Genomic DNA, 26,958 nt, shown 5'->3' on the forward strand with positions numbered 1-26,958 from the left:
AGGGGCATTGAAAATTTATTTTCTTTGGGTGTTACTTACCTAAGTAAGTAATGCCCATCTCCCAGGTGGATAAATATATTTCTTACATGGAAAAAGTTGTCAACACTTGGATGGGATGAGGTTGCCCCTTTTAATAATAGATTTTTTGGCTAAAACAGTCATTATGTTATTTACCTGTAAAATAAAAGAACATTAGTAAATGTACTTACCCAAATAAAGAAGATAGTTTTGAGGTAAAAAAACCCATTGAGTGATTATAATCCCAAACAGATCTCTCTTGCTTTCAGTTCTCTTCCAATGTCCCAGATGGATAGCCAAACAGGTGAGGTGAGGATGAAACATACTTGCCTGGTCTAACCAATCATATGCTCTAACGTCAAACTCAATCTTAGCACAAGCAGTGAATCAGGCTTTGTTAAAGATCATACAAGTATACCAATGGTGCTTACATTAATTAATTTGCTGGATATGGTGTTTCTGTGGAGAATGGTAACGGAGTTTGTGGAGCCTTAGTAAGGATGTATCCGGATCTCCCCTGTTTTCATATGCGTTCGCTGTGCATCTTCGTTTTACAATTAGCTATTAAGCTTCAAGCATTCGGATATCTAGCCTCAGAATTGCTGGAGTCCCACATCACCAAAATAAAGACAAAGGGGGAAAGTAAAGGGATATAAATAGAGTGAAAGAGGGAGGATGAAACATACTTACCTGGACGGGGTCGATGGGTGATCAAGAAGGCCCATGGCTTAGGTTGGCGACCTCCATTGCACTGAGGAGGGGTGTCCGCCTAACATCTCCCCAAGTGGGAGAGTGTACGTCATAATTTGTGGCATCCGGGGGTACGCGTTCGCGCGGCCCCTGCCCAATTCCCTGGTTTAAAAATTTCATTTTCTATCTTCGTCTCATTTCTTTTCTTCCATCTATCTGTGGTTGGGATTTCAATATTTGTTTCTTTATTTATGTTTTTTTTCTTTCGGAAAATTAAACTTGTTCATTACATTCAAAAGGTCTGTACCCATTCTCTCTTTTACATGCAAAATGGGCCACATTATGAGCTATAGGATTGTCTTTACAATTGACATACTCTATTTTAACCTTACCTAAAAGTTAAATAAGATAAATAGCTGGTGAGAAAGGTTTCTCCATCCATCCAGCTATACACTACCTCCTTAACTATTTAGCATTTACAATATTCACAATAGATTTGAGTATAAAAAAAGATGAGAGGTCTTAGGTTCCTAAAACCATGATCAGTGATCATCATTCTTCTTCTGTAGCTGCTGAAGCCCTGCATTGATGCCTTGCTTCATGTATGTGATGAGAGTAGAATTTATCATATTTTTATCCCCAATTATTATGTCTTTTATACCAAATTAGCATCTAATTGGATTCATATTTCTGTTTAGGGCATGAAAGAAGGAATCAAGAGCAAAGAAATACAAATCGGATGATTTTTCACAGTTTCGACATCGTTCTGTAATTTGGGCCTAACTCACGTATCCGAACTCCCAATGGGCTGATTCAAAATCCATTGAAAAGATAAGAGAAAAAGCCACAACTTTCATGTTTTGGTCTTTCGCAGATTCGGCCAGCATTTAAGTCAAATCTAGGCCGGAAGTTGCAAAAAATTCATAGGAAGGCCCAATCCGCAGCTGAAGCCCAACTTGCAGAAAAGCTTGGCTGAAGCCCAATTCGCAGAGGAGGTCTAATACGAATCCAAGAACAAGAAACTGAGAAGAGTCCTTCCAGATCTAAATTCTTAATGTAATCTTAGAAAGATAAGAGGATTGAGTTCATTAGATAAAAAGATAAGATTAGAATTAGGATAAGACTTTCTATTCTTGTAAAGATCAACTTCAAGAGGAAGTAGGAGACCACCCCCTCCCCTATAAGCTATATAAAGGAGGGGGCGGATCAGCTTTAGGCATCACACAATCACTCAATCTTGGGGATTGAATCAAGAAACAAGGAGCAATCAATCAAAAAAGGAGCAAGAATTCAAGAAGAAGGTGGCGGCAAGAGGAGGAGATCTCAGCATCATGGGCGATTCCAAGAGTTTTTTCTTTCCCTTTGTTTGCTTTAATTCTTCTATCATGAACTGATTTGTTTCTTGTTAGGGCTGAGGAAAGCCTAATCATGTTAATGAATATATTTTTATCTTTATGATTTATCTAAGATTGTGATTTTCATATAGTCTATGAATTATTGTGCTTAATGCAATTAAGAGCTTGGCCACCTCTTAATTGATTTGAGTTATGTGAATGAATCAAGAGAGGAAGTCACATAATCGATTGAATAATTCATAGTGTGAATTGAATGGTATATAGAGATATATATACATGACTCATCTGAATTTCATGGTCTTTTTGGACTTAATGCACTCCCATTTTGAGAGTTCTACTCGAGAGATCGAATGGCTACCTGATGGACGTAGGTTTAGTATATCTCGAGAGAGAATATTAAATAAAATTGGAAAGACCTCAACTTATGGGAATGACAAATAATCTTAGTTAATTGAACCCATCAATATTCATTGCATTAGTTAGGTGGACCAAAAGCCCTAGCGATTCCATCCATTTCAGATTCGATTAGTGATCACATTCGCTTTTATTTTCTTATGATAATTTTTATTTTCAATAGTTCTTGCTCAATTCTGAATTTCGGTTGTCCAGATAATTAGGGAAGATTGTGGTTCTAATACTTATTTTATTAAATCCCCGTGGGAACGATATTTTATACTACCTAATAACTAGTACACTTGCTAGGGTTATATTTATAGCTATCAGTATAATGTTTACCAAATCCATTGAAAATTAAAGTTGCTATTGCTGTTTCTGCATGTATTATTACATTCAATCATATGGGTTAGTTTTTGAGACAAAGACAGGTTTAATGCAGACTCCTCTTGATTTTTCCTGTTTTTATACATAGACACAAAGCAGACCTGTCTCGTTTCTCTAATCCCGCATTTGATGTTTGTTTCAGAAATACAAACAATGGTCCATTCTGTGGATCTCCTATTCCATGAAAATTGATGGTTTGAACATGTGTTGTGAACAAGTTAAAAGGCTTCACAGATGCAGTGGACTTAATTTCTCAAGTTTGCATTTGAACATTGATAATTATGGTTCATCTTGAGATAGAAAAATTGTCTCGGCTTTAGGGTGGTCGATCAAGGTGGCTGTTTCATAAATAAGTGAGGGTTGGATCGAGGGAGACGAGGAAGGTCAAAGGTATTGGGTGATAATTGTCTCGGCTTTAGTACCACATCGGCTGGTGAAAGGAGTCGAAGAGGTAGGATGAACTATAAAAAGTGATAGAAGAAACAGAGAGGATCATACCTTTCTTGGCCTTGTGGCTAAGATCAAGTGTAGTATCTGTTCTTATCAGTTTAATATCTGATACGTGGGCCATCGGTCCACATGATATTAAATTTATTACTTTAGGGGGAAGATCTATCTAAGTAGCTTGCTACTTATTATTCCAACCTTCTTCACTTTGTGCAAAGACAGGCAAACAGCTGTGGTCTGCAATGTCTCAGCCATTATCAACCTTCTTCACTTTGTGAATGGACGTGTTTTGTGTTGGATCAATAAGACATTGAATTGGACCAGGCTTGGGCTTTAATATTGGATTAGATTGGACCTAGTCCATCCGTAATGGATCCATATTGGATTGGGTTAAGATTGAATCTATCCATTGATAGAAGATAAGAAGATAATAATCCAAGCGTCATCCAATTTGAACAGATTGGACAGTATTGGATTGGTCCAAAATGGTTCCAAGTATTCATCAGATTGTTATGGACACACCGACTGGTAGTGCACTGTGGCGCAATCATAGGTAGTAGCACGCACAATAAGCTGCACAGCAGCAGGCACCACCCGGCAGAGTCGCACAGCAGAACGCGCCGCCTGACAGCGCGCAGCATGCACTGCCTGACAACACGCGGCACGCACCGCCTAGCAGCGTCGCTCTGCAGCACGCACCGCCCGACAGGGCACAACACGCACTGCCTGACAGCACGCAGCATGCACCGCCCGGCAACGCGCAGCACGCACCGCACAACAACGGCAGTAGTGCGGGGCCCATATGACAGCTCATTAGGGTGGGTCCACACTCTGCTCACCAACTCGCCGCCAGGTTCACCATCCCTTAATCCCTTATCCCTTATCTTATCTTATCTTATCTTAAGTAAGATTTGTGTTACTATTAGGAGTTTGAGTTTGAGTTGGATTACCCTATCCTAGCCGAATCCAACAAGGAATTCCCTTTTGTAATCTCCTATTTAAGGAGCTACGAGTTGAAATAAAGCATTCAATTTTCCAGTCAAGAAAAGAGTGAGGAGAGTTCGGGTGGTCTCTTGGACAAATCACCCATTCGGAGAGTTCGGGTGGTCTCTTGGACAAATCACCCATTCGGGTTTCCACAATAGGTTCTGCACGCAAGGGAAGGCGCAAGGGAAAGCAGGGCTTTCTCCCCGTGGACCGACCCGTGACGAGATCCTATGCATGGGCCCATAACATTCTGGTATCAGAGCCAAACGTCATGGGCGATATGGAGCAACTATCATCCAAGGTCTACGAACTGGAACATAGGCTAGCAGAAACCAGCATGGAGGTTCGTGAAGTCAAGGAAGATGTCCGGGAGCTGCGACGCCTATTGGAAGCATTCATCTCCAACAAAGAAAGGAGTTCTAAGGGAATCGCCAACACAAACAGTCGTCGTCCGGACTGGGCAGAGGCATCCAGCGAACAACAGATCGCTGGCCCGACAGCTGCAGTTATTCCCAAGTATAGCCGTTTGGAGTCTTCCTCATACAGCGGCAGCGGTGTCCCACTAGGATGGCTGTATCGCCGCGAACAATCCTTTCGTAATCAGCGCACGGAGGATGAAACTGTAAAGTCTCCTCCTTTGGCCAGGGACAATGTCATGAACATTATATTGGTACTTGCAGAATGCGCTCCTGGGTCGAAGACAGGTGGACTTGGCGATGTTGGTGGGGCTTTACCAAAGGCTATGACTCGGCGTGGACATAGAGTTATGGTTGTGGCACCACGGTATGGTAACTATGTAGAAGCCCAAGAAGCAGGAGTGCGCAAGAGATATAAGGCGGAGGGGCAGGATATGGAGACTGCTCTTGAGGTTCTCTTCTGTAAGTATACCTGGTGCGTCCCAGTGATCCACAACATAGCACACCGGGGTCGTGGTCCAGTACGCGATTTTCGTTATGTGGATTTTCCACAAAACTACTTCAAACTACATGACGCAGGAGGTGGGGAACACTTCAATGTCCTTGCAGCTGACCTAAAATCAGCAAATCGTGTAGTCACTATAAGATGGTTACGCCTGGGAGCTTAAAACTAAAGAAGGTGGCTGGTCTGCATCAAATAATAAATGAGTTTGATTGGAAGTTGAAGGGCATCGTGAATGGGATTGATGGAAACGAAGGGAACCCACAGTTAAATGTTTACCTGGAATTGGATGGCTACACTAATTACTCTGCGGAGACTCTTCAGACTAGCAAGCCTCAATGCAAAGCAGCTCTACAAAGGGAGCTTGGTCTTCCTCTTCGGGAGAATGTTCCTCTTATTGGGTTCATTGGCAGGCTTGACAATCAGAAAGGTGTTGATCTCGTTGCTGAGTCCATTCCTTGGATGGTGGACCAGGATGTGCAACTAGTCATGTTGGGCACTGGGAGACCTGACCGGGAACAGCTTCTCAAAAATCTTGAGAGTCAACACCATGACAAAATCAGGGGTTGGGTTGGTTCCTCTGTGCAAATGGCCCATCGAATAACTGCTGGTGCAGACATCCTACTCATGCCTTCTAGATTTGAGCCATGTGGACTGAACCAACTTTATGCACTAAGCTACGAGGCAATCCTTGTTGTTCATGCTGTTGGTGGACTAAGAGATAGTGTGCAGCCGTTTGATCAATTGGCAGAGTTCCAAGCCACGTATCTAGAATTCGAGCTTGAGGACAAGCTTGTGGTCCAGGAGGGGTGTGATGTTATGTACACGCCGACTGGCAGCGCACCGCGGCGTAGTCATAGGCAGCAACACGCATAGCAGGCCACACAGCAGCAGGCACCGCCCGGTAGAGCCGCACAGCAGCACGCGCTGCCCGGCAGAGCCACGCAGCACACACCGCCTGGCAGCGCGCATCATGCACCGCCCGACAGCGCGTAGCACACACCGCCCGGCAGCGCGCAGCACGCACCGCACGGTAGCAGCACGCACCGCATGGCAGCAGCACGCACCGCATGGCAGCAGCACCGCGAGATGTGCGCACTGCCCGATAGCAGCAGTAGAGCGGGGCCCACATGACAGTTCTTCAGAGTGGGTCCACACTCTGCTCACCAACTCGCCGCCAGCTTCACCATCCCTTAATCCCTTATCCCTTATCTTATCTTATCCTTATCTTATCTTAAGTAAGATTTGTGTTACTATTAGGAGTTTGAGTTTGAGTTGGATTACCCTAGCCTAGCCGAATCCAACAAGGAATTCCCTTTTGTAATCTCCTATTTAAGGAGCTACGAGTTGAAATAAAGCATTCAGTTTTCCAGTCAAGAAAAGAGTGAGGAGAGTTCGGGTGGTTTCTTGGACAAATCACCCATTCGGGTTTCCACAATAGGTTCTGCACGCAAGGGAAGGCGCAAGGGAAAGCAGGGCTTTCTCCTCGTGGACCGACCCGTGACGAGATCCTATGCACGGGCCCATAACATTCTGGTATTAGAGCCAAACGTCATGGGCGATATGGAGCAACTATCATCCAAGGTCTACGAACTGGAACATAGGCTAGCAGAAACCAGCATAGAGGTTCGTGAAGTCAAGGAAGATGTCCGGGAGCTGCGACGCCTATTGGAAGCATTCATCTCCAACAAAGAAAGAAGTTCTAAGGGAATCGCCAACACAAACAGTCGTCGTCCGGACTGGGCAGAGGCATCCAGCGAACAACAGATCGCTGGCCCGACAACCACAGTTATTCCCAAGTATAGCCGTTTGGAGTCTTCCTCATACAGCGGCAGCGGCGTCCCACTAGGATGGCTGTATCGCGGCGAACAATCCTTTCGTAATCAGCGCACGGAGGATGAAATTGTAAAGTCTCCTCCTTTGGCCAGGGACAATGTCATGAACATTATATTGGTACTTGCAGAATGCGCTCCTGGGTCGAAGACAGGTGGACTTGGCGATGTTGGTGGGGCTTTACTGAAGGCTATGACTCGGCGTGGACATAGAGTTATGGTTGTGGCACCACGGTATAGTAACTATGTAGAAGCCCAAGAAGTAGGAGTGCGCAAGAGATATAAGGCGGAGGGGCAGGATATGGAGGCTGCTCTTGAGGTTCTCTTCTGTAAGTATACCTGGTGCGTCCCAGTGATCCACAACATAGCACACCGGGGTCGTGGTCCAATACGCGATTTTCGTTATGTGGATTTTCCACAAAACTACTTCAAACTACATGACGCAGGAGGTGGGGAACACTTCAATGCCCTTGCAGCTGACCTAAAATCAGCAAATCGTGTAGTCACTATAAGATGGTTACGCCTGGGAGCTTAAAACTAAAGAAGGTGGCTAGTCTGCATCAAATAAAAAATGAGTTTGATTGGAAGTTGAAGGGCATCATGAATGGGATTGATGGAAACGAAGGGAACCCACAGTTAAATGTTTACCTAGAATCGGATGGCTACACTAATTACTCTGCGGAGACTCTTCAGACTAGCAAGCCTCAATGCAAAGCAGCTCTACAAAGGGAGCTTGGTCTTCCTCTTCGGGAGAATGTTCCTCTGATTGGGTTCATTGGCAGGCTTGACAATTAGAAAGGTGTTGATCTCGTTGCTGAGTCAATTTCTTGGATGGTGGACCAGGATGTGCAACTAGTCATGTTGGGCACTGGGAGACCTGACCGGGAACAGCTTCTCAAAAATCTTGAGAGTCAACACCATGACAAAATCAGGGGTTGAGTTGGTTCCTCTATGCAAATGGCCCATCGAATAACTGCTAGTGCTGACATCCTACTCATGCCTTCTAGATTTGAGCCATGTGGACTGAACCAACTTTATGCACTAAGCTACGAGGCAATCTTTGTTGTTCATGCTGTTGGTGGACTAAGAGATAGTGTGCAGCCGTTTGATCAATTGGCAGAGTTCCAAGCCACGTATCCAGAATTCGAGCTTGAGGACAAGCTTGTGGTCCAGGAGGGGTGTGATGTTATGGACACGCCGACTGGCAGTGCACCGTGACGTAGTCATAGGCAGCAACACGCATAGCAGGTCACACAGCAGCAGGCACCGCCCGGTAGAGCCGCACAGCAGCACGTGCTGCCCGGTAGAGCCACGCAGCACACACCGCCTAGCAGCGCGCAGCACACACCGCCTGGCAGCGCGCATCATGCACCGCCCGACAGCGCGTAGCACACACCGCCCGGCAGCGCGCAGCACGCACCGCACGGCAGCAGCACTATGCAGCAGCACGCACCGCATGGCAGCAGCACCGCGAGATGTGCGCACAGCCCGATAGCAGCAGTAGGGTGGGGCCCACATGACAGTTCTTCAGAGTGGGTCCACACTCTACTCACCAACTCGCCGCCAGCTTCACCATCCCTTATCCCTTATCCCTTATCTTATCTTATCCTTATCTTATCTTAAGTAAGAGTTGTGTTACTATTAGGAGTAGGTAATTAGGAGTTTGAGTTTGAGTTGGATTACATTAGCCTAGCCGAATCCAATAAGGAATTCCCTTCTGTAATATTCTATTTAAGGAGCTACGAGTTGAAATAAAGCATTCAGTTTTCCAGTCAAGCGAAGAGTGAGGAGAGTTCGGGTGGTCTCTTGGATGAATCACCCATTCGGAGAGTTCAGGTGGTCTTTTAGACAAATCACCCATTCGGGTTTTCACAATAGGTTTTGCACGCAAGGGAAAGCAGGGCTTTCTCCTCGTGGACCAACCCGTGATGAGATCTTACGTACGGGCCCGTAACACATATTGGATTGAACCTACTCCATTTGTAATATACTCATATTAGACCGAATGGGATTGAACCAAATCCAATCTAATTGACACTCCTAATTAGGTAAATTAGGTCGAGTCGTGCACCTGGGGTTGTACCTTTGTCATGGGGTGGCTAGTAGTAATTTAAATCCCCAAAAAGCGGAGAGTGGGTATAAGTGTATAACCCAGGTAGGGCATTTGCAATTCGCCTAATCACCCAAGCAAAAATGAAGCGTACCAAAAGGGCGTTCAGATCCGAGCGCATTAAGAAGGGGATTAATAAAATGATTAAAATTTAAAAGTGCAATTAATAGTTATAATAATATTGAACCAACGGGAATAAAAAATAATTAAATATAGAATAACTACGAAAAATAATTAATAAATAACGTAATTAAATTAATAAAAAATAATTACTCACTATTAAAAAATAATAAAATAATTAAAATTTAATTGTCTGCCTGTCAGCCAAACAATGAGTTTAGCAGAAGCAGTAACTATCATGGGCCCAAAGGTTGCATGAACACCTCCAGGAATGCCATGGAGATGAAGAAGGCAGAAGCTGGAGCCAAGGTCCAAAATTTTACAGAATGGGCTCTAATAGACTTCTACTCCCGTTGTCAGGGAAACATGGATAGAGTAAAATCAAAGTTCAGCTGTTGAGATCCAACTCCAGTTGTCAGCATTCAAAACATTTCTAGATCTTGCTGGTAACCAACCAGCTTAGAGGAAAGGGTTTCACAGAAGCTTTTGATCTGGAATGCTTTCCCCTCAATCTCTTCTCTTAGCTCATCTGACCCTGGTTGGGCATCTAGTATTTCTACTACTGCAATTTAGGGGTTGCTGGGAATGGTGGTAGAAGGTGGTGCGGACAATGTCAACCAGTGTTTTCTTGAAGCATCACGTTTTGGGAGCACCAAGCTTGTCCATATCTTATATGTTATTGTAGATAGCTCAAAGGAATAGCTTAGATGTCGATGACCCACAGAGTAGGAATAGCACCTACTCTATGCAACTCATTGACAGACATAGTGAACCTGAACTTGATGACCAGTGATCCACTTGGATTTCTATGAAAATGCACACAGACACACTGCTAATCATCTCAAAATATCCTATAAAATAACAATTTTGTGTAATATGGGATGACTACTAAAGCAACAACATACATTTGCTTAATGATACAGTGATATCATTAACCAATATCCCATGGACTGATTCAGCCATATTCCATGCATTTTTCTGTTATTGCTAGTAAAAACTATACAATGACATCTCATTAGTTGATAGGTTCATTCAATTCTGCTGGCAAAACTTATGTTTACCCCAAAATTTACCAAAAACCGTATCATTAATAAATAACATACACCTTATCTCTGATTCTGGTATGCCAACAATTGGTTCCCCAAACTAACACCATTTATTTACTCATCCCCAGAGAGCTTGGGACACTCAACAAAGACCCAATAAAAAGCAATACTACTTCAATGAATGGGCCAAAAGTAAAATGTTATAAGTAGAACCGAGGTGGTATAACACGATTAACAAGTTCTTTAAAAAAGTCCTATTCCCTCCCTATACAATGAGTAAAGTAACCCGATAATTCAAATTGCGTGACCACAGAACACTGGAACTGGGTGTTATTTCCCTAAAAAAATGTGCAATTCTGGGGTTAAACTAGTTTCAACGAGATGATTTTGAAGATGCCCAATTGTCTTCTGCCAACATACTTCAAGGAATCTAAAGATGGGTTGTTCCCCATATTCGATAAATTGAAGAAAACTACAAAATTAAAAGAAAAAAAAAGTTCCAAAGAAAACGAATCTGGGTCAGTTCTTCTCCCCAACATACATTTGGTTAATGATAAATCTTACAGAGAATCTGGTTAAAGCAAATCAAACGAAAATAATTCCTGTTTATCCATATACCACAAAGAAAACGAATCCGAATGGTTGAATAGCATAAAACATTCATGTTTATCCAACAAGCATGGCAATAAAAAAGAAAAAAACTGAAGATTGCGAGGGTTTTTGAGGGAGCTTCTTCAGATTCGGTTCCAAGAAAAGGTTCTTCAGTTCGAATCAAGAAGAGAGTAGATTCGGTTCGAAGTGAAGGTTCATAAAGAAATGGCGGTGGAGCTTGCTTGCAGAGAGGATGGCGGTGAGCTTCTTCTTAGTTCGAAAATATGGTGAATGACCTAATTTTTTGGGTTTTATTTGAAGGACAAATTGTTGTCATTTTTAATTTTTATGAGTATCATCGTTTACCGAGGTCTGAATGGTCTCTCCGCATTAAGCATTCACCCAACCACTTTCATTTTAAGATCTGAAAATGCATTTCAGACCTAATATTAAGAGGCACTCCAAACGGCTGTGGCGTCTGAAAAGCAACCATGTCAAACTTCAGACATCTTAATTGTGCAATCAAACGCCACCTAAGCCTAGAATTTTTGGGCCACGTTGGGCCTTTTCATCGACATCTCTTTAATGTTTCAATTGAATTCCATGAAACAAAAATAAACTAATATTTTAAAACATTTTCTCTTCTCTCACTCTCTCTCCAAGAATTCGACCACTCCCTCCCGTCCCCCCAACCCCTCCAAGTATACACTTGTTAAAATGTCTTAGTGCATATCATATGTTAGGTTACTTAATTTCACTTAAATGTATTTTTCAAATTTTATTAATTATTTTAAATTTATTAATTGTAAAATTATTTGTTTTAAAATTTGAATAATCATATAATTTAAGTATTTAATTATATTAATTAAATCAATAATTAAACTTATTTATCATATTTAATTAATTAAGTTAAATCAACTAATTAAATTACACTAAATAAGATTGCCTATTTAATATTTTCTTGTATTCTTATTAGTCCATGCAAGAGCACCCCGCTTATTAAAAAAAAAGGTGCTAACTGGGTATGTTCATTTGATAAGGTTTCTTGTTGTCTAATAGACTTGGAATCAAGATTTTTAAAATCGGACTGGACAGGAACTGTTATGGGTCCAGTTTTCAAGTCGAATAGTCTAACTGATCAGTTCGAATAGATAGTTCATTCTGATAAAAAAAATAAGAAAATTAAAAAAAATCAAAAAATGGCTAAAACTGTTCTTGGGTCAAACGATTCGATTACCCAGGTCAGTAATTTACTGACCAAATCAACAGTTTTTGGCCAAATAGCGGTTTTGGGGTAAAATGACGACAAGTTCCTGGTTTTCCGATTCGGTTTTGAAAACATTCCTTGGAATTGCTTTCTGCCTTTCACCCAGGTTGGGTCCATTGGGCGATGATTTCAAAGCAAAACATTATTAGCCATGATTTTGCCCTTGAAAGTTGAAATTCAAATAATTTTTAGTAATTAATTAAATAATCCCAGTGCTTGGTTTTCTTCGCTGACCATTTGCTCCCATGAAAGTTCCACTTCTCCTTAGGCTTAATTTGGAAGGAGTACAAATGCAAATATGTAGAGTGTAAAACCTCATGTTTTGTATTATTTTGTATGTATTTGCACTATACATATTTGCATTTGTACTCTTTCCAAACTGAGCCTTAGTAGTGCAAACTCCGGATATTCAATTCTTTAATTTCTTTTTTTATTTTTTCCTCTGCCCATGTCAGAGCTTGGTAATAGTTCAATTAATGTCTAAATGCAGATTTGATTCATTAAATATATAGGTGTTTGGAAAAAGTACTGGGAACACACCGTTTTCTCATAAAAACAGTGCTGGGCATGTGTGAGTTGTAAATATCGTTTTCTGATAAAACTGTGCTTATTTTTTGTTTGGAAGCGGTGTTGTCACATAGGTTGTTTTATGAAAAACAGCACTGGTTTTATTGGTACCAGTGCTATAGAACTGTTTTCAGCTTTGGTCATATTATTCAACATCCAAGATAATGCCACATCATTGCACCGCTAGTAACAACGAGCGGTTTTTGTGAGAAAACATCAAATTTGGCGTTGCTTCAGACTTCACTTTCTTGATTTCCAAGGCATGGTTTGAAGCAATGCTTTTTATGGAAAAACAATACCAAGTAAGATGCCATTTTTTGAAGCATCGTTTTTTCTGATGTGGTGCATACATGGTGCTGTTTTCTTAGAAAACAACATCGATGCCAAATACCCATTAACTCTTCATATTAGCGATTCATGTTTCGATGATGAACAACGTATAACAACTCTTCCCATCTCCTATGGATTGAGAGTCCAATCAAATTAGACTGTGGACTAGATGAAGACTCCCCTGCGACCCTATGCCATAATGTGATGGTTTCCCATTCAAGCTTGTTTGCAATCCATGCAAATCTGAACTAGAATCTATATACAATTTTTATAATTGTTTGAATTTTGCATCTATTTATATCTAATTACTAGTAAGTGTGTATGTGCTTTGCATGTGACAATTCTAAGTGATGATAATGATAGAAATATTCTATCCAAAATTATTATAAAATTAATGTAATTTTTATTTTTTATATTTTTGTTTTTCACTATTAATTGGACGCATATTGCAAAATTTGAATCTAATTACATAAGCACATCATATTGGGCAACAAAGTTTTAGGTACCATTGACAGGCCTACCTACTTGGATAAATTCTTCTTTTTGTAGTGTTTTATCTTCTTCTTCTTCTTCTTCTTCTTATATATATATATATTTCAAGAGGGAATTGAATGATATGAAATTTGTAGTTCAAGTTACATCTTAAACCTCATAATTAAATAGGATTAAATTCAAAAAATTGGTATTTTAGGCAAAAGAAAGTTTCACGATCTTATTCATATTTTTAGTAGCAATATAAATTTGGAGTTATAGATGTGCTCAATTTTTTTATATTTTTTTTTATTTCTATGTGTGTAAAAATAATATTGTTATTTTTAAACAATTTTTTAATATTATAAATATATGATATTATACATGTGCCCAAATGTTTTTTTTTATTTTTGTGCTTTTTATATTTTATTAATTTTTATTATTTAATTATGACATTAAAGGTTAACAGGTTTGATCCAAAAGTTGAACTATTGATTTCTGCTAAATTGGAAACTAATTTAATTTTTGGTCAATTTTAGATTATATATTTCATTTTAATCATCAATTAAAAAATTCTTGTTTATTACACTTTCTTTTTCTAATTTGATTAATAAAAAAATCATAAGTGTGCCTATTTTTATATTTTTATAGTTTTCTATATTTATTTATATTTAAAAATTTTATTATCTAACTATGACTTCATGAATTGACTAATTTGATTCGAATAGTTGAATTGCTTAGTCATCAATTGGATAAAGAATGATTTTGTTTTTCATTAATTTTAAAATATATGGATTTATATTGTTAAAAGTATTGGACATAAATCTAATTAGTAGCATTTATTAGTTAAGCTAACTTAAATATGGGATTTAATAAGAGAGAATGAGAATTAATACCTTAAATACAAGAATTAATGAGAGAATTAAATGAGGTGGAAAGCATTAATTAAAATTATGTTTTCAACCTTCATATAATTAGAGGTATACTAAATAAAAAATATAGACATTTTAGTCAAAAAAAGTTTTACACCATTATTCATACTTTTTATAATAGTATAAGTAATTTATATTCTTCCATAATAAATTTTATACTTTTTTTTTTGCTTCATTTGCACTCATTGGCCATTCAAATTTTGTAATAATCTTAAATGAATTCTTTCATATAAATTGGAAACCACGTCATCTTGTTTCATTCCCATACAAGTAGACAGATAAGCTTCTTCCTACATTCATTCTCTTTTATAAAGGCAGGAATGACAAATTTACAGTTTGCCTATTTGCATTCTCATTTTACTAGTGCAAATGAAATTCACAATGCATAGCTTAGTGGAAGTCTAGAGCTTGAAGATAATTATAAGTTTATAACCAACGCCCAACGGTAAAATCTAATGTCGTACAACTTCCGATCTATTTTCCTTGAATTTAATAGCCGTAATAAAAAAAACAGTAACCAACGCCATTTGAAATCCATCTTTAAATCGTCCACAAAGAGCATAGCTCTATCAGAAATTATGACCATCTCCAACCACATTGTTGACGCCCTATGCAATTTGTATAGGAAGTCAAGCTGAAGCTGGTCCTTTGTAATCCACATAATGAGAGCTATTGATTATAAGACATGATGAATTGATTGTGATGGAGGGTAGATGACAAGTTGTTAAGCCCCACAGAGGTCACGTGCCCACTATCTATTGTCCCCCTTTTACTAATCTTCTGGTTCTGTAGTTCAATTTTTGTGGGCTGATCCATGTTCCTTAACACATTTGCCGTGTGAAAGCTTTGACAAATTCATTTGGAGGATATTTGCTGGTCCCAACAACAAATTCGCCCCATCTATAAAAAAAAGACAAGAAGTTCAACTTTTACATTTCAATTTTTCTCAGAGGTCTTGTACACTACTTTAATTCTTCCATGATAAGCCCAATAAAAATCTAAAAACTAAAGAGAAGCCAATGACTGATTTCTCAGTCTAAATTTTGGGGTAGTTCTCCTCTGATCTGTAGTAATTTATCTATTGTGAAAAGAAATAATAAACATCTTTTTTGGAACTCTTATAAGATGTATAATGAAATTTCTTAAATTTACAAAATCAATTACGTTCCAAACATAATGGTTTAGTGAGGAAAATCCCAATTTTTTAGACACAATTACCCTCTCCTAAAAAATGAAAAAAAAAAGTTTTTGATATTATTTTATGAATTTTATTTATTTTGTCAATTAATTACACTTTAACCCACATGCCAGAATTTACATATATTTCGGGAATTGAGTGTTGGTTCCCAGGCAGGTAGTTGATTTTTTATGTAACTCGGTTAGTTGACATGCAGTTGAAGAATTAATGCCATCATTAATGGGAAGATTTCCCAATGTGCACGGCTCAAGTATTGGGAGGTCGATGTGAAGATCAATTTTGTAAGGAAAATTTACTAAGTCGGAAAAATATGATACCTGGAAGGCTTTAACCAATCACAACTCCTCTCAATTTTATAAAAACCCGTTAGATTGGTTATTAAATTTATAATGTCCGTTGATTTGGCTGTAAATTTTTTTGGTATCACATTTTTCCAGCATGATAGTACAATTTGGAAACCTGATTTTTTTTTTTTATTGTTTAGGGTTTGACAGGAAGTTCATAGATTGGGTCATGGCATGCATGATTTTCAAAACTGGACCGAACTGGATGGTCAGATCAGAAAAATTGGGAACCGGTCAGGTCCGTTTCCCCCAAAACCATTGATTTTGGTCAGTGAACCATTGAATCGAGCGGTTAAAAACGTTAACAGTTTTTTTTTTTTTAATTTTTTTGTCAAAATCAAACGCTCGGCCCATTCGACCCAGTAACTGAATCCCTAATTGGTTCGATTAACGGGTCGGTTTTAAAACCATGACGGCATGCACTTCATCTGTCTCATATCAAATTCTAAGGTTTTATCTCTGACTATTAAGTGTGTGAAGATATGATATATGGAATTAAGACGAACAAATTGTGTCCTGCTATCACTCATCTCTTTTTTGCATATGACTTATATTTTCTCAAAGGCCAGTGTAGCAGGAGGAAGAATAATGAAGGTTCTGGAGCAGTGTGGGGAGAAGGTGAATCTTGCAAAATCTGAAGCTTGTTTTAGTCCAAATCTCCATCCGAGGCTAATAAGGATAGTTTCTAGGGTGATTCAGATTAAGTCAGTGGATTAGCTGTAAGTAACGTGGAAGACTTCACTGATTTTGCCTTTCGGTGGAACTGGTGGCTTTTTTTTTTGAAAGATGAAATCAGTGTATTAACAAAAGGGGCAAAATAATAGTTTTTTACATTTGAATTTGATATAGATGGAATAAAAAATAATCTTGCGTAATATGTTTATTCCAATTGGCAACTTGATCCGTATCAAAAAAATTAAACGGTTCGATTTTGATTCAATATTAAAAAAAAAAAACAAACCAGCGATTAATCAAACCGGTTCGATTTTTTTTGGCTTCATTAGAACTTATCAATTATACACCATAATCTCTACACGCGTTGACGTATTAGTGGGCCCTAGTGGGTTCCTCTTTGTGCGTCCTGGCTCCTAACTTGTTAATCTGCCATGTGTGAAGTGGATTGGGCCCTGTCGGGCCACGTGGATCAATCATCGTTGTAGGCCCAGTTAAAATTCCTCCTCGTGGACGTGGATCCCACTCCCCAAGAAAAAACCTTTGGCGGTTTTCCCGGAGATGGTCCTTGAGAGTTGAGAAAACAACAATTACCAAAATCCCCTTCCTTTCTTTTGCAGTTAGGTTTCGCTTCTTTTTCTTTATCTGATGCATGCGAACGAATAATTTGGATCTGCAGCCAAACACCAACGGTTATTAAAATTCAGACAATAAGCCAGATGATTAGACACTCAATTACATTATTTACGGGTCAACCCACCTTTCTGCATCTACCTAAATTCTCCGGTGTGGAAGATAACTAAGAAGTAAATGCCTGAGTTCAACGAGTAACTATAGAAAAGAGAAGAGGGTGCCCCGTGAACCAGAGAGAGAGAGAGAGAGAGAGAGAGAGAGATGGGTGATTCAAAGGGTAAGAGGAGTGATGTGGGTATGTGGGCGGTGGTGATGGTGGCGATCTTGTTGATCGGAGGAGCGACGGAGGTAGAGGGGGAGGATACACCGTCGTGCGGGTCGAATCTGGCGGCATGCGCACAGTACTTGAATTCAACGAAGCCGCCGGATTCCTGCTGCACACCTCTTCGGAACGCCGTAAACACCCAACTCGAATGCCTCTGCAATCTCTATAAGAGCCCCACTTTGAAAGTTTTTGTCAGCAACGTCACTCAAGCCCTTGAGCTTCCCAAGTACTGTGGCATCAACGGCACCATCAGCGCTTGCAACAAGGGTTTGTGTTTTGTGTATCTATAATTCTATATTCTGCTTTTGTTACCCAAGTCTTGGAGTTGCAGATGGATGTGGTGTTTTGCTTGGATATTGGGAAAACCCAGTAAACCCACTAGGGGTTTGAAAAAGGAGATTTTGATGGAGTGAATTGAGTGATGAGTCTATTGGGCTTGGAATTGGAATCTGCCTTGAGGGTTTCTGATCTGATGAGTGTTTTAGTAACGATGTATATGTTTTTTTATTTTTCGCAGCGCAAGCTCCAACTTCTACTTCTACTTCTGTGCCATCACCTCCAGGTATGAATCTTTGTTTAAACCCATTTTAGATTTAGAGAAGATATTTAGTTACTCACTTAGATTGAGAATCTGCTTCTTTGATTTTTGTTATTTTTTGTTTCTCTGAACATTCAGATGTTAAAAAGGTATAAATTATAGATAACCCATGTAGCAAATACCGACCCCTGTTTCTGAAATGTTTCTGAATGCACTTACCTCAACCAATCAGATTTTTGGCTACCTCCTTTCACTTTGTCAAATGGTCTGTGAATTATTGAATTTTTTGTACCTTTTGGGTAAATTGCTGGGATGGTTTAGATTAGTAGCTATGTCTTCAGACTTGTAATGTTTGTATGGATCAAAGGGATGAAACTTGAGCAGATCGGAATCGATAGTGTTCTTCTGGCTACAAAAATGAGCCAAAAAGTACTTTGGGCCTTTGGTAAAAGGAAACACTTTTAAGGAGTGTTTCTTTCTGAGCACCAAATGCTCAAAGCACTTTTTGATTCATTATGCCCTGAAAGCGCTTTTTTTTTTGGTTTTTTATTCATTTTACCCTGAAAGCATTTGGGCATAACGAATCATTCTGCATTTTTCATTTAAGAGTGTCTCTTTCTGAGTTCGACTCAAGGATTTCATTTTTGGTAAAACAAACAACATAAAGAAATGCAGATCGGAATCGATAGTGTTCTTCTGGCTACAAAAATGAGCCAAAAAGTACTTTGGGCCTTTGGTAAAAGGAAACACTTTTAAGGAGTGTTTCTTTCTGAGCACCAAATGCTCAAAGCACTTTTTGATTCATTATGCCCTGAAAGCGCTTTTTTTTGGTTTTTTATTCATTTTACCCTGAAAGCATTTGGGCATAACGAATCATTCTGCATTTTTCATTTAAGAGTGTCTCTTTCTGAGTTCGACTCAAGGATTTCATTTTTGGTAAAACAAGCAACATAAAGAAATAGAATAAGCCCAAGAGATCAAATCATACCCTTTGTCAAACTTGGATATTTCTTCGTGCTTTGCTGACGAACTTCCCTGGGTTGAATTTACATCACAGGTGTGTCGCAGGGAGAAGGCAGTGGCGTGGGCAGGCTGGCATCGACCGGAATTTCTAGTCTTCTTATGGTTTGGTTTTCTATGAATGTGTTCTAGGGAGGATTATATCCTTTTTGTGGGCGAAAAACTTTGAACATTTAGGAAGACCAATTGGTTGGTGGTGGCCTTTGTAATAGTCTAATAGAGATGAGTTGATTGATTACTTTAATTTCCCTTTCCTTTATGCTAAGGTTAAGTTTAGGAGTGCTTATTTGAAGTGTTTATTATATAATAAATACTTATAAATGTTCAGTGAAAAATACTTATAAATGTTTAGTTTGAACTTTGACTTTGAAGGAAGTAGGGAAAGGAAATAAATATTATTTTTTCCTTCAAATCAAATATAACTTTAATAATATATTTAAAATTTGGGCATCTCAAATAAGTTTTTATTCTCACACACTTTTTGCGGGCTTATTTCTAGCCAAAACGTAGCCTAAATTTGGTTTTGGATCACTCTTACTTCTTACTTCCTGTAAAACCAAACACAGCCTTAAAATATCCAGCCCGCACCCGCAATTACGGGGAAGTATATAGCGAAAAGTGATGAGGCCAACCATTGGTGCCTTTACCAACTGAGTTCAATCTGCACAACCGCGCCCCACCCAGCGCGGCCAAAAACGCCCCACAGCACATCTCAGCGTGCATTGAGAACATCTCCCGTAGGATTGACTGTGATCCAGCGCGCTGTATGGGGAATTCTTACCAACTCTCTTCAAAGTTGAAACCACAATTATTAGCTACAGAATTGGAATTTCCATTCTCTAAATTCCTAGATTCTCTCCGCGAAACGCGAAACGTGCATTTTATACCCTTTGGTTTTAAATTCTGCGTTTTCCGCGGACATCGGGGAATGAGGATTAGTCGATAGTCATTTCCAACGTGTGTGGACGATTATTAGATTATGCATGAATGAAATTCGTAACAAAGAGTCAAAGTCTTCTGATATACGTAGGCTTTTAAATCGTCGTGGACCTGGACGGTCGGACCGCTTTGGCTTAGAAACCGGTTAGGCTATCGGCCCCAAATGATTATTTTCCTGAAAATTCGCTTATTTGGTTGTCAAATCCGATATTTTAAAAAAGAATCCAGAATCAGAACTGTTCTAGTCACCGATTTTTTAGTTGATTCGACTGTCTAATTCCAATGGACAGTTTGTACTGACAAAATGTTTAAAAATAAAACATAAAGGTCATTGACCAATTCAACAGTTTTTGGCTAGGGATCATGTTTGGGGTAAAATAGAACTGGTTGCCTGGATAGTTCTTGGGCCAAACAGTTTAACTGTCTAGGTCAATGCTGATTTGAAAACATTGGTCAAATCTGTGACTTATTTGATCTAGACAACGGTTTTTGGGTTAATCCTTTATTTTACATTTTTATTTTTTAAATGTGATAAGCTGATTCAGTGTTTTCAAAACATTGTTGGCCTAGCTTTCAGTCAAAACCAATTGACTTGGCAAAAAACTCTCAAACCAAATTGGTTGAATCATTGACCTGTTCGACCCGGTCACCAAGTCACGGGTTGCACACTTAATATATTGCAAACTTTAAGAAGCCTTAACTTTGTGAGTAGATATCCGATTGGTTTTTTTTCTATTTTAGGTAATGTTTTGATATCTATGCATCCCAAGGCATCTTATGCACCTTACCAAGTTATTTTTGAAAAAAAAAAAAAAACTCTTTTGGATATTGTCATTTATGGGTAGACATCTTATGCTATCCACGCTTACCCACAAAAAAAATTGCATTTTGAAACCATGCATTAAGAATATCTCCAGTCCTTGAATATTGTCATTTATGGGTAGACATTCCTGATGTGCAACTGCAATGTCGCAATGTCTTGTGCATAAATAGTAGATCTCAGCGCATATTTGCTCAATCAGAGGAAAATCCTTTGAGTGCTCCAAAGGGGCTTAGTGAAAGTAGCTCAATCAAAACTAAAAGCCCTCCCAAAGAAAGAAGTACTACTAGTCTACAATTGATATCACTTGTCCATTCATATCGATTTATTTAAAATCATACACGTGTATTAAAAGAATAAGAAAGCAATGAAAGCAAATTTGGTGGTCCATTTGTTTTCCAAAATTCCATTAGTCATAAGTGGTCGGTCCGGAAAAACCAAAAACCGGTCTGATGACTGATTCTGTTTTTCCTTAAAACTGGATTTTTGCCAAAAGAACGCTGATTTGATCAGCAAACCGTTGACTCGGACAGTTATACTGTTCAAACCATTCAACAATTTTGACAATTTTTTATTTTTTATTTTTTATTATCAAAACGGGCCATCCATTTAATTCGAACAATCAGATCATTTGGCCCTAGAACTGGATCCGTTGTCCAATTCAGTAGTCATCATATATACTCCTTTCTTTGCACCGTCCTATTAACCCCTTGATGAAGTACGCCTCCTTTATCAATAAACTTTCTTCTTACAAGAAGAATGCGTTTCTGTAGAGGATTTATTATATATGATGACTATTGACTACAGTAGTAATTTTGCCAGCTTTTCATTCCCATTTGATGGAATATATCTAAAGGTGGGGGTGTCCTTGGAGGTATGTAAAAGTCAAGGGAAGTCCCAAAGTGGAGAGAAGTGGTTAGTGGACATTGTTGATTCCTACCTAAAAGCCCATACCTATTCATGGGTCTTCTGTCCCCCAACGCAATCCAATAGCACTCTTTCACTTTTGATGCTTTGTGCTGCATTCAGTTTGTGAGGAAGGAAAAAAAAAGAAAGGAAAAAAGAATATTCTCAAATATTTTTTCCTTCTCACATTAGCTGCAAAGGAAAAAAGAATTAGGATCACAATATTTTGGTGTGAAAAGGTGTGCAAAAGTGGGAAAAGAAGGGAGGTCTTGTCCAACACTTGTCTAACATAAAAGTCAGACAAGTCTTGTCTAAAACCAATCCAAAGAAAGCTAGTTTTTTTTTTTTTTAAATCCAATTAATGGATAAATGGGTTAATCCATAAAGTCAAAGTTAAGTAACAAAAATATAATAAATAGATAAAAAATAAAAATTATAGAAAAACACAAAAATGAGAGAAAAAAAAGTGGAACAATATCTAACATATGATCTATTAATTGGATCAATAGTTCAACATTTCTTTCATATGAGGCAAAAGGGTTAATTCATAACGTTACAATAAAATAATAAAATATACAAAATTGAAAAGAATAGTATTCTTATTTTAATATAATATATGTATTACCTATTGATGAGGGCAAATTTGGCCCTCCAGTGGAATTGTGACATGTGGCACCTCCTGACAACTTGGCAAACACCCATCCAACAAACTTACGGAGTTGGTAACCCACCCGGGCACCAGTTTAGCCGGCCTGACGCGACCTGCGCGCAACACACACAACCTGCGCGACCTGGCCGACCTGGACCAGCCTAGCACATGATCCAGCCAAGCCGCCCATAAGATGCCCACTGATAAAACTCGACGGCATACATGCCCCACGAGCTCGGTAACTCACCAGGGAGCTCGCCAAAGAGCCAAGCAGCTCGGTAGAGCTCGCCATAGGCAGCTCGCCACAGGGAGTTCGCCCCAGGGAGTTCACCCCCAAGCAGTTCGCCACCGGACAGCTCGCTCTAGGCAGCTTGCCACTTGTAGAGAAGTTCGGTACAGGAGTAGTTTGGCATATCGCAGGAAGATCTCCTGCCTGACGACCTGGCCTAGACACTGACCCGCCGACTGACACAGGCACTGACCTGACGACCTGGCCTAGACGCTGACCCGCCGGCTAACACCGGCGCCGACCTGACAACTTGGACCAGACACCAACCCGCCGACTGACGCAGGTGCCGCCCTAACAACCCAGCCCAAGTGCCGACCTGGCCGCCTGACACAAGCGCCAGCCTGACGACCTCGAGGAGTTCACCCACCTAACCCGCAAGGACTCCGGTATATAAGGACCTCACCCCTCAAAGGGGGAAAGGATGATGAAAAAGGGAAGTAACCCCTGCTCTCTAACTCTCTTGTTTCTCCAATATTATCTTCAAAGCTCTCTACAATCAGAGTGCTAACTTAAGCGTCGGAGAGACCCTACCGGGAAAATACCCTCAGGACCTTTGGTTCAGTTCTCGCAGGTCCCTCAACTCCCGTTGCCTACAAAGAGGAGGAAAAGATGGAGTTCTCGCAGGTCCCTCAGCTCCCGCCACCTACAAAGAGGAGGAAAAATGGAGTTCTTGCAGGTCCCTCAGCTCCCACTGCCTACAAAGGAAAGAAGGCCACCTCATGCTGAGGGTAGTCGGATTGCGTCGCACCAGGGAGCTCCACCATTCTCTAAGTCACCGGCCGCCTAGTAGGGAGTTCGCCACCAGGTAGCTCTCCACCAGGGAGCTCACCACCAGGCAGCTCGCCACCAGGCAATTCGCCACCAAGCAGTTCGCCACCAGGCAGTTCGCCACTAGGGAGCTCACCACAAAGCAGTTCGCCACCAGACAGTTCACCACCGGGCAGTTTTCCACTAGGCAGTTCGCCCCTAGGCAGTTCTCCACCAGGCAGCTCGCCAATAGGCAGTTCACCACCAAGTAGCTCATCACTAAGGCACGCCACCACCGGGTCAAATGACGAGGTACTTAGCCAAAAAATTTTACATCACAAAACATTGGTACGTGGCCGAAAACGGTTACATCACCTATAAAAGAGCAAATGTCCCTTTTTTCTGAATTTTCATTGGACATTTTCTATCTCCTATCTAAGCAGCATAAAGAGGGCATATATGTCATTTACTCACTCTAAAAACTGTCCACTTATAGAAATTGCACGCTTATAATTGTTCAAAAATTGTCCATGAATTGTAAATAGTTTTGTCTTAGAGATACTGTCACGTGCAAATGCACATATATGTTTATTAGTACTATAAAAAGTATGAAATAGGGTGTGCAACTTTTCTTTACTAAAATGCCACATTTGTTATTTATTCCATCTCAACTATTAAGGTTGAACTGTTGAAAATATAATTTTAATAAATGCTTTTCACCTCATTTAATCCCTTATGGTTTAGCTAATTGACTAAATCTACCCTTACTATTTATATTTTATCTTAAAGTACCCCCAAGTTTTCTGACAATTGACTAATTACTCCCCACCTGATCATTATATTTTGAGAAAATAACAATAATACCCTTTCTGTTACCAGTATTGATTTATCGTAACCTTTTCTGGTGCTAGGGTGTTTTCAACATCCAAACCTTTTCTAGGTACCATTTTGGATGCATATTCATTGAACCATTAGTTCCATATTTTGTTTTATCGGCAAGGTTCAAAAAATCGATATTATACACTCCATATCATATCTTTTGGGTCCCAAAACCACCATTTTTTAATAAAAAAAGGGAGAATGACAGTTCAACCCAGGATCAGAATTCATAGGCACAAAGTACAACTGGGGTAGGTGCCAGATCAGAATTGATGTCAATTCACAGGCGGGCATTGGTGCATAGGATAGGTGTAATTGACCTTTTGAAATGTTGTAGATCTGCAGAGGAAATCAGAATTCTGCAATGGGCTTGTCCATAGTAAAAAAAAAATCCTTTTTTAACTCCTTAAAAACCAAAATTAAAAAAAAAAAACTAAAAAAAAAGTTAATTCCGTGTTTATCTAAGTACCCATATGCCTCTGCCAATAGGCGTATTGATACTTTGAACCATGGTTATAAGTGAACACTTATAGAGATGAAAGGAATAGATCTCTTCTGTGCTTCTCCAGCTTCAACAACCATATGAGTGAGCATGGATCAATGGTTCGCCATGGCGGACGAGCCATCACTACCAGTTTATCACTACTACCGTGAAGCAAAAACTATACAAAGTGTACATGGAGATCCAATCAAGGCGTGAGAAGAGAAAATGACATTTTAATTTATAAAAAAGGGGTAAATTTATTAAACTATCCTTACGGTTTAACTAATCGACTAACTCTACCCTTACTGTTTGAAAATTGACCAAATCTAGCTGACAGTTGACTAAGTATACCCTTAACCGTTAATGAAAAGGTAAAATGCTCATTATACCCCTATGCAAAGTTACATTTTGATCCTTATTTTTAACTTAATCCCTCTCGGCCTGTAGTAGCGACATTTCAGGGGAGCCGCAAATGTTGGCTTCTCTTCCATCGTCTAAAGATCAACACAAATGCCAATCCTCGGATCTGGAGCCTGAGCCATGGTTAGGATTTCTGCAGCGGGAGAATCTCTCATCAGAGATCTTCGAGAACATTCCTTCGGAAAATCTTGAAGCAGCGGTGAAGATCTGCATGGACGGTCTTCAATCGCCGTCAGTTGCCGTAAAACGCTCAGCCAGCGAAATTGCGCCTCTTGGCAAAGAATAGATCCGAAAATTGAGCACTGATCGGTGAATCCGACGCCATCCCAGCATTGATACCTCTCCTTTGTTGTATCGATCCCTGGACACAAGAGCACGCAATAACTGCTTTGTTAAACCTCTCTCTCCACGATGGGAACAAGTCCCCCATCATGAATGCCGGAGCCATAAAGCCTCTCGTCTACATTTTGAAAACCGGTACAAAGGTGTCGAAGCAGAACGCCGCATGTGCTCTACTTAGCCTCTCGTTAATCGAAGACAACAAGGTTTTAATCGGTGCTTGAGGAGCGATCCCGCCGTTGGTCTCTTTGCTCCTGAATGGATCAAACCGATGGAAGAACGCGCTTACGACGCTCTACAAGCTCTTTTCTATGAAACAGAACAAAGAGAGGGTTGTTAATGCAGGAGATGTGAAACCGCTGGTAGACTTGATTTTAGAGTAGGGGAGCGGTTTGATGGAGAAGGCTATGGTGGTTCTAAGCAGCTTAGCTGCAATTCCAAAAAGCAGAACTGCCATAGTCGAAGAAGGAGGGATTGCAATTTTGGTTGAAGCGATCGAAGAGGGGTTGATGAAAGGGAAAGAGTTCGCAGTACTGTCGCTTCTGCAACTATGCGCGGACAGTGTATAGAACAAAGGATTATTGGTGAGACAAGGTGGGATCTTGCTGCTTGTTGCGCTCTCTCAACCGGGCACGACCGCCGTTCGGTAGAAATCCACAGTGGCTCCAGTGTCGTTCGTCGTCGATCGGAGTCGACTTCCGCCGAACCTCCACCGTTCGGTATTTGCAGCGACCGCCGTCCGTGACGATAGAGATGGCAACCTGTCTGAGAGAGAGTAAAGTTAAAAAAAGGGATAAAAACGTAATTTCGCACAGGGGTATAACGGGTATTTTACTTTTTTTTTTCCGAAGGTACACTTAGTCAATTGTCAACGACAAAGATACACTTAGTGAATTTTCATCAATAAGAATAGAATTAGTCAATATCATTGTCGCTGCTGATGGATGGAAATAAGTCTAAGCGCTTGCTGATTCGCATAATGGATCAATTGTTTGGATTTGGGTCGTTAATAACCTTTACTTTTCCACTTCAATTTGTAAATTTTCTGTTGTTTTTTCTTGTTTTGTATTTTTGTTTTCGGAGATTGCTGATACATGGCCGAGAGGAGGAGGAGATTGAACAGAGACGGGGGAGGAGGAGGAGGTAGACGGAGAAGAGAGAAAGAAATCCTGGTTCGTCTAATACCTCTTGAGTGGCACCACATTGTTGTAGCAGAAAAAGAAGTATGTTAGAATGAACAGTTCGGACTTCAGAGAGAGAGAGAGAGAGAGAGGATGGAGGGCTTTCGTGTCTAA

General features: G+C 39.9%; 1 protein-coding gene, 1 long non-coding RNA gene, 1 other non-coding gene and 4 pseudogenes across 3 annotated transcripts; 6 read left to right on the forward strand and 1 right to left on the reverse strand.

The window, feature by feature from the left end:
- The first annotated feature begins 700 nt into the window (after positions 1–700).
- LOC148861921 (U1 spliceosomal RNA) lies at positions 701–862 on the forward strand. Its single transcript, XR_016098325.1, has one exon. It is a non-coding gene; the product is annotated as a U1 spliceosomal RNA (small nuclear RNA).
- A 2,475-nt stretch (positions 863–3,337) lies between these two features.
- On the forward strand, positions 3,338–3,493 carry LOC148861922 (U2 spliceosomal RNA; annotated as a pseudogene).
- A 1,055-nt stretch (positions 3,494–4,548) lies between these two features.
- LOC148861923 (granule-bound starch synthase 2, chloroplastic/amyloplastic pseudogene) lies at positions 4,549–6,071 on the forward strand (annotated as a pseudogene).
- A 678-nt stretch (positions 6,072–6,749) lies between these two features.
- Positions 6,750–8,245, forward strand: LOC148861924 (granule-bound starch synthase 2, chloroplastic/amyloplastic pseudogene; annotated as a pseudogene).
- Positions 8,246–16,970: 8,725 nt separating this feature from the next.
- On the reverse strand, positions 16,971–19,285 carry LOC148861925 (uncharacterized). Its single transcript, XR_016112650.1, has 2 exons — positions 19,160–19,285; positions 16,971–17,348 (listed from the first exon to the last, which is right to left on the reverse strand). It is a non-coding gene; the product is annotated as an uncharacterized LOC148861925 (long non-coding RNA).
- Positions 17,236–19,526, forward strand: LOC148861926 (non-specific lipid transfer protein GPI-anchored 7-like). Its single transcript, XM_088983236.1, has 3 exons — positions 17,236–17,900; positions 18,151–18,195; positions 19,229–19,526. Exons 1-3 carry the CDS (start codon positions 17,570–17,572, stop codon positions 19,321–19,323), a joined length of 471 nt encoding a protein of 156 aa, XP_088839362.1. The 5' UTR covers positions 17,236–17,569; the 3' UTR covers positions 19,324–19,526.
- A 5,717-nt stretch (positions 19,527–25,243) lies between these two features.
- On the forward strand, positions 25,244–26,696 carry LOC148861927 (uncharacterized; annotated as a pseudogene).
- The last annotated feature ends 262 nt before the right edge of the window (positions 26,697–26,958 follow it).

This window comes from Nelumbo lutea, chromosome 4 (genome assembly GCF_056320005.1).
Source record: "Nelumbo lutea isolate HS-2025 chromosome 4, American lotus-T2T, whole genome shotgun sequence".
Lineage (NCBI taxonomy): Eukaryota > Viridiplantae > Streptophyta > Magnoliopsida > Proteales > Nelumbonaceae > Nelumbo > Nelumbo lutea.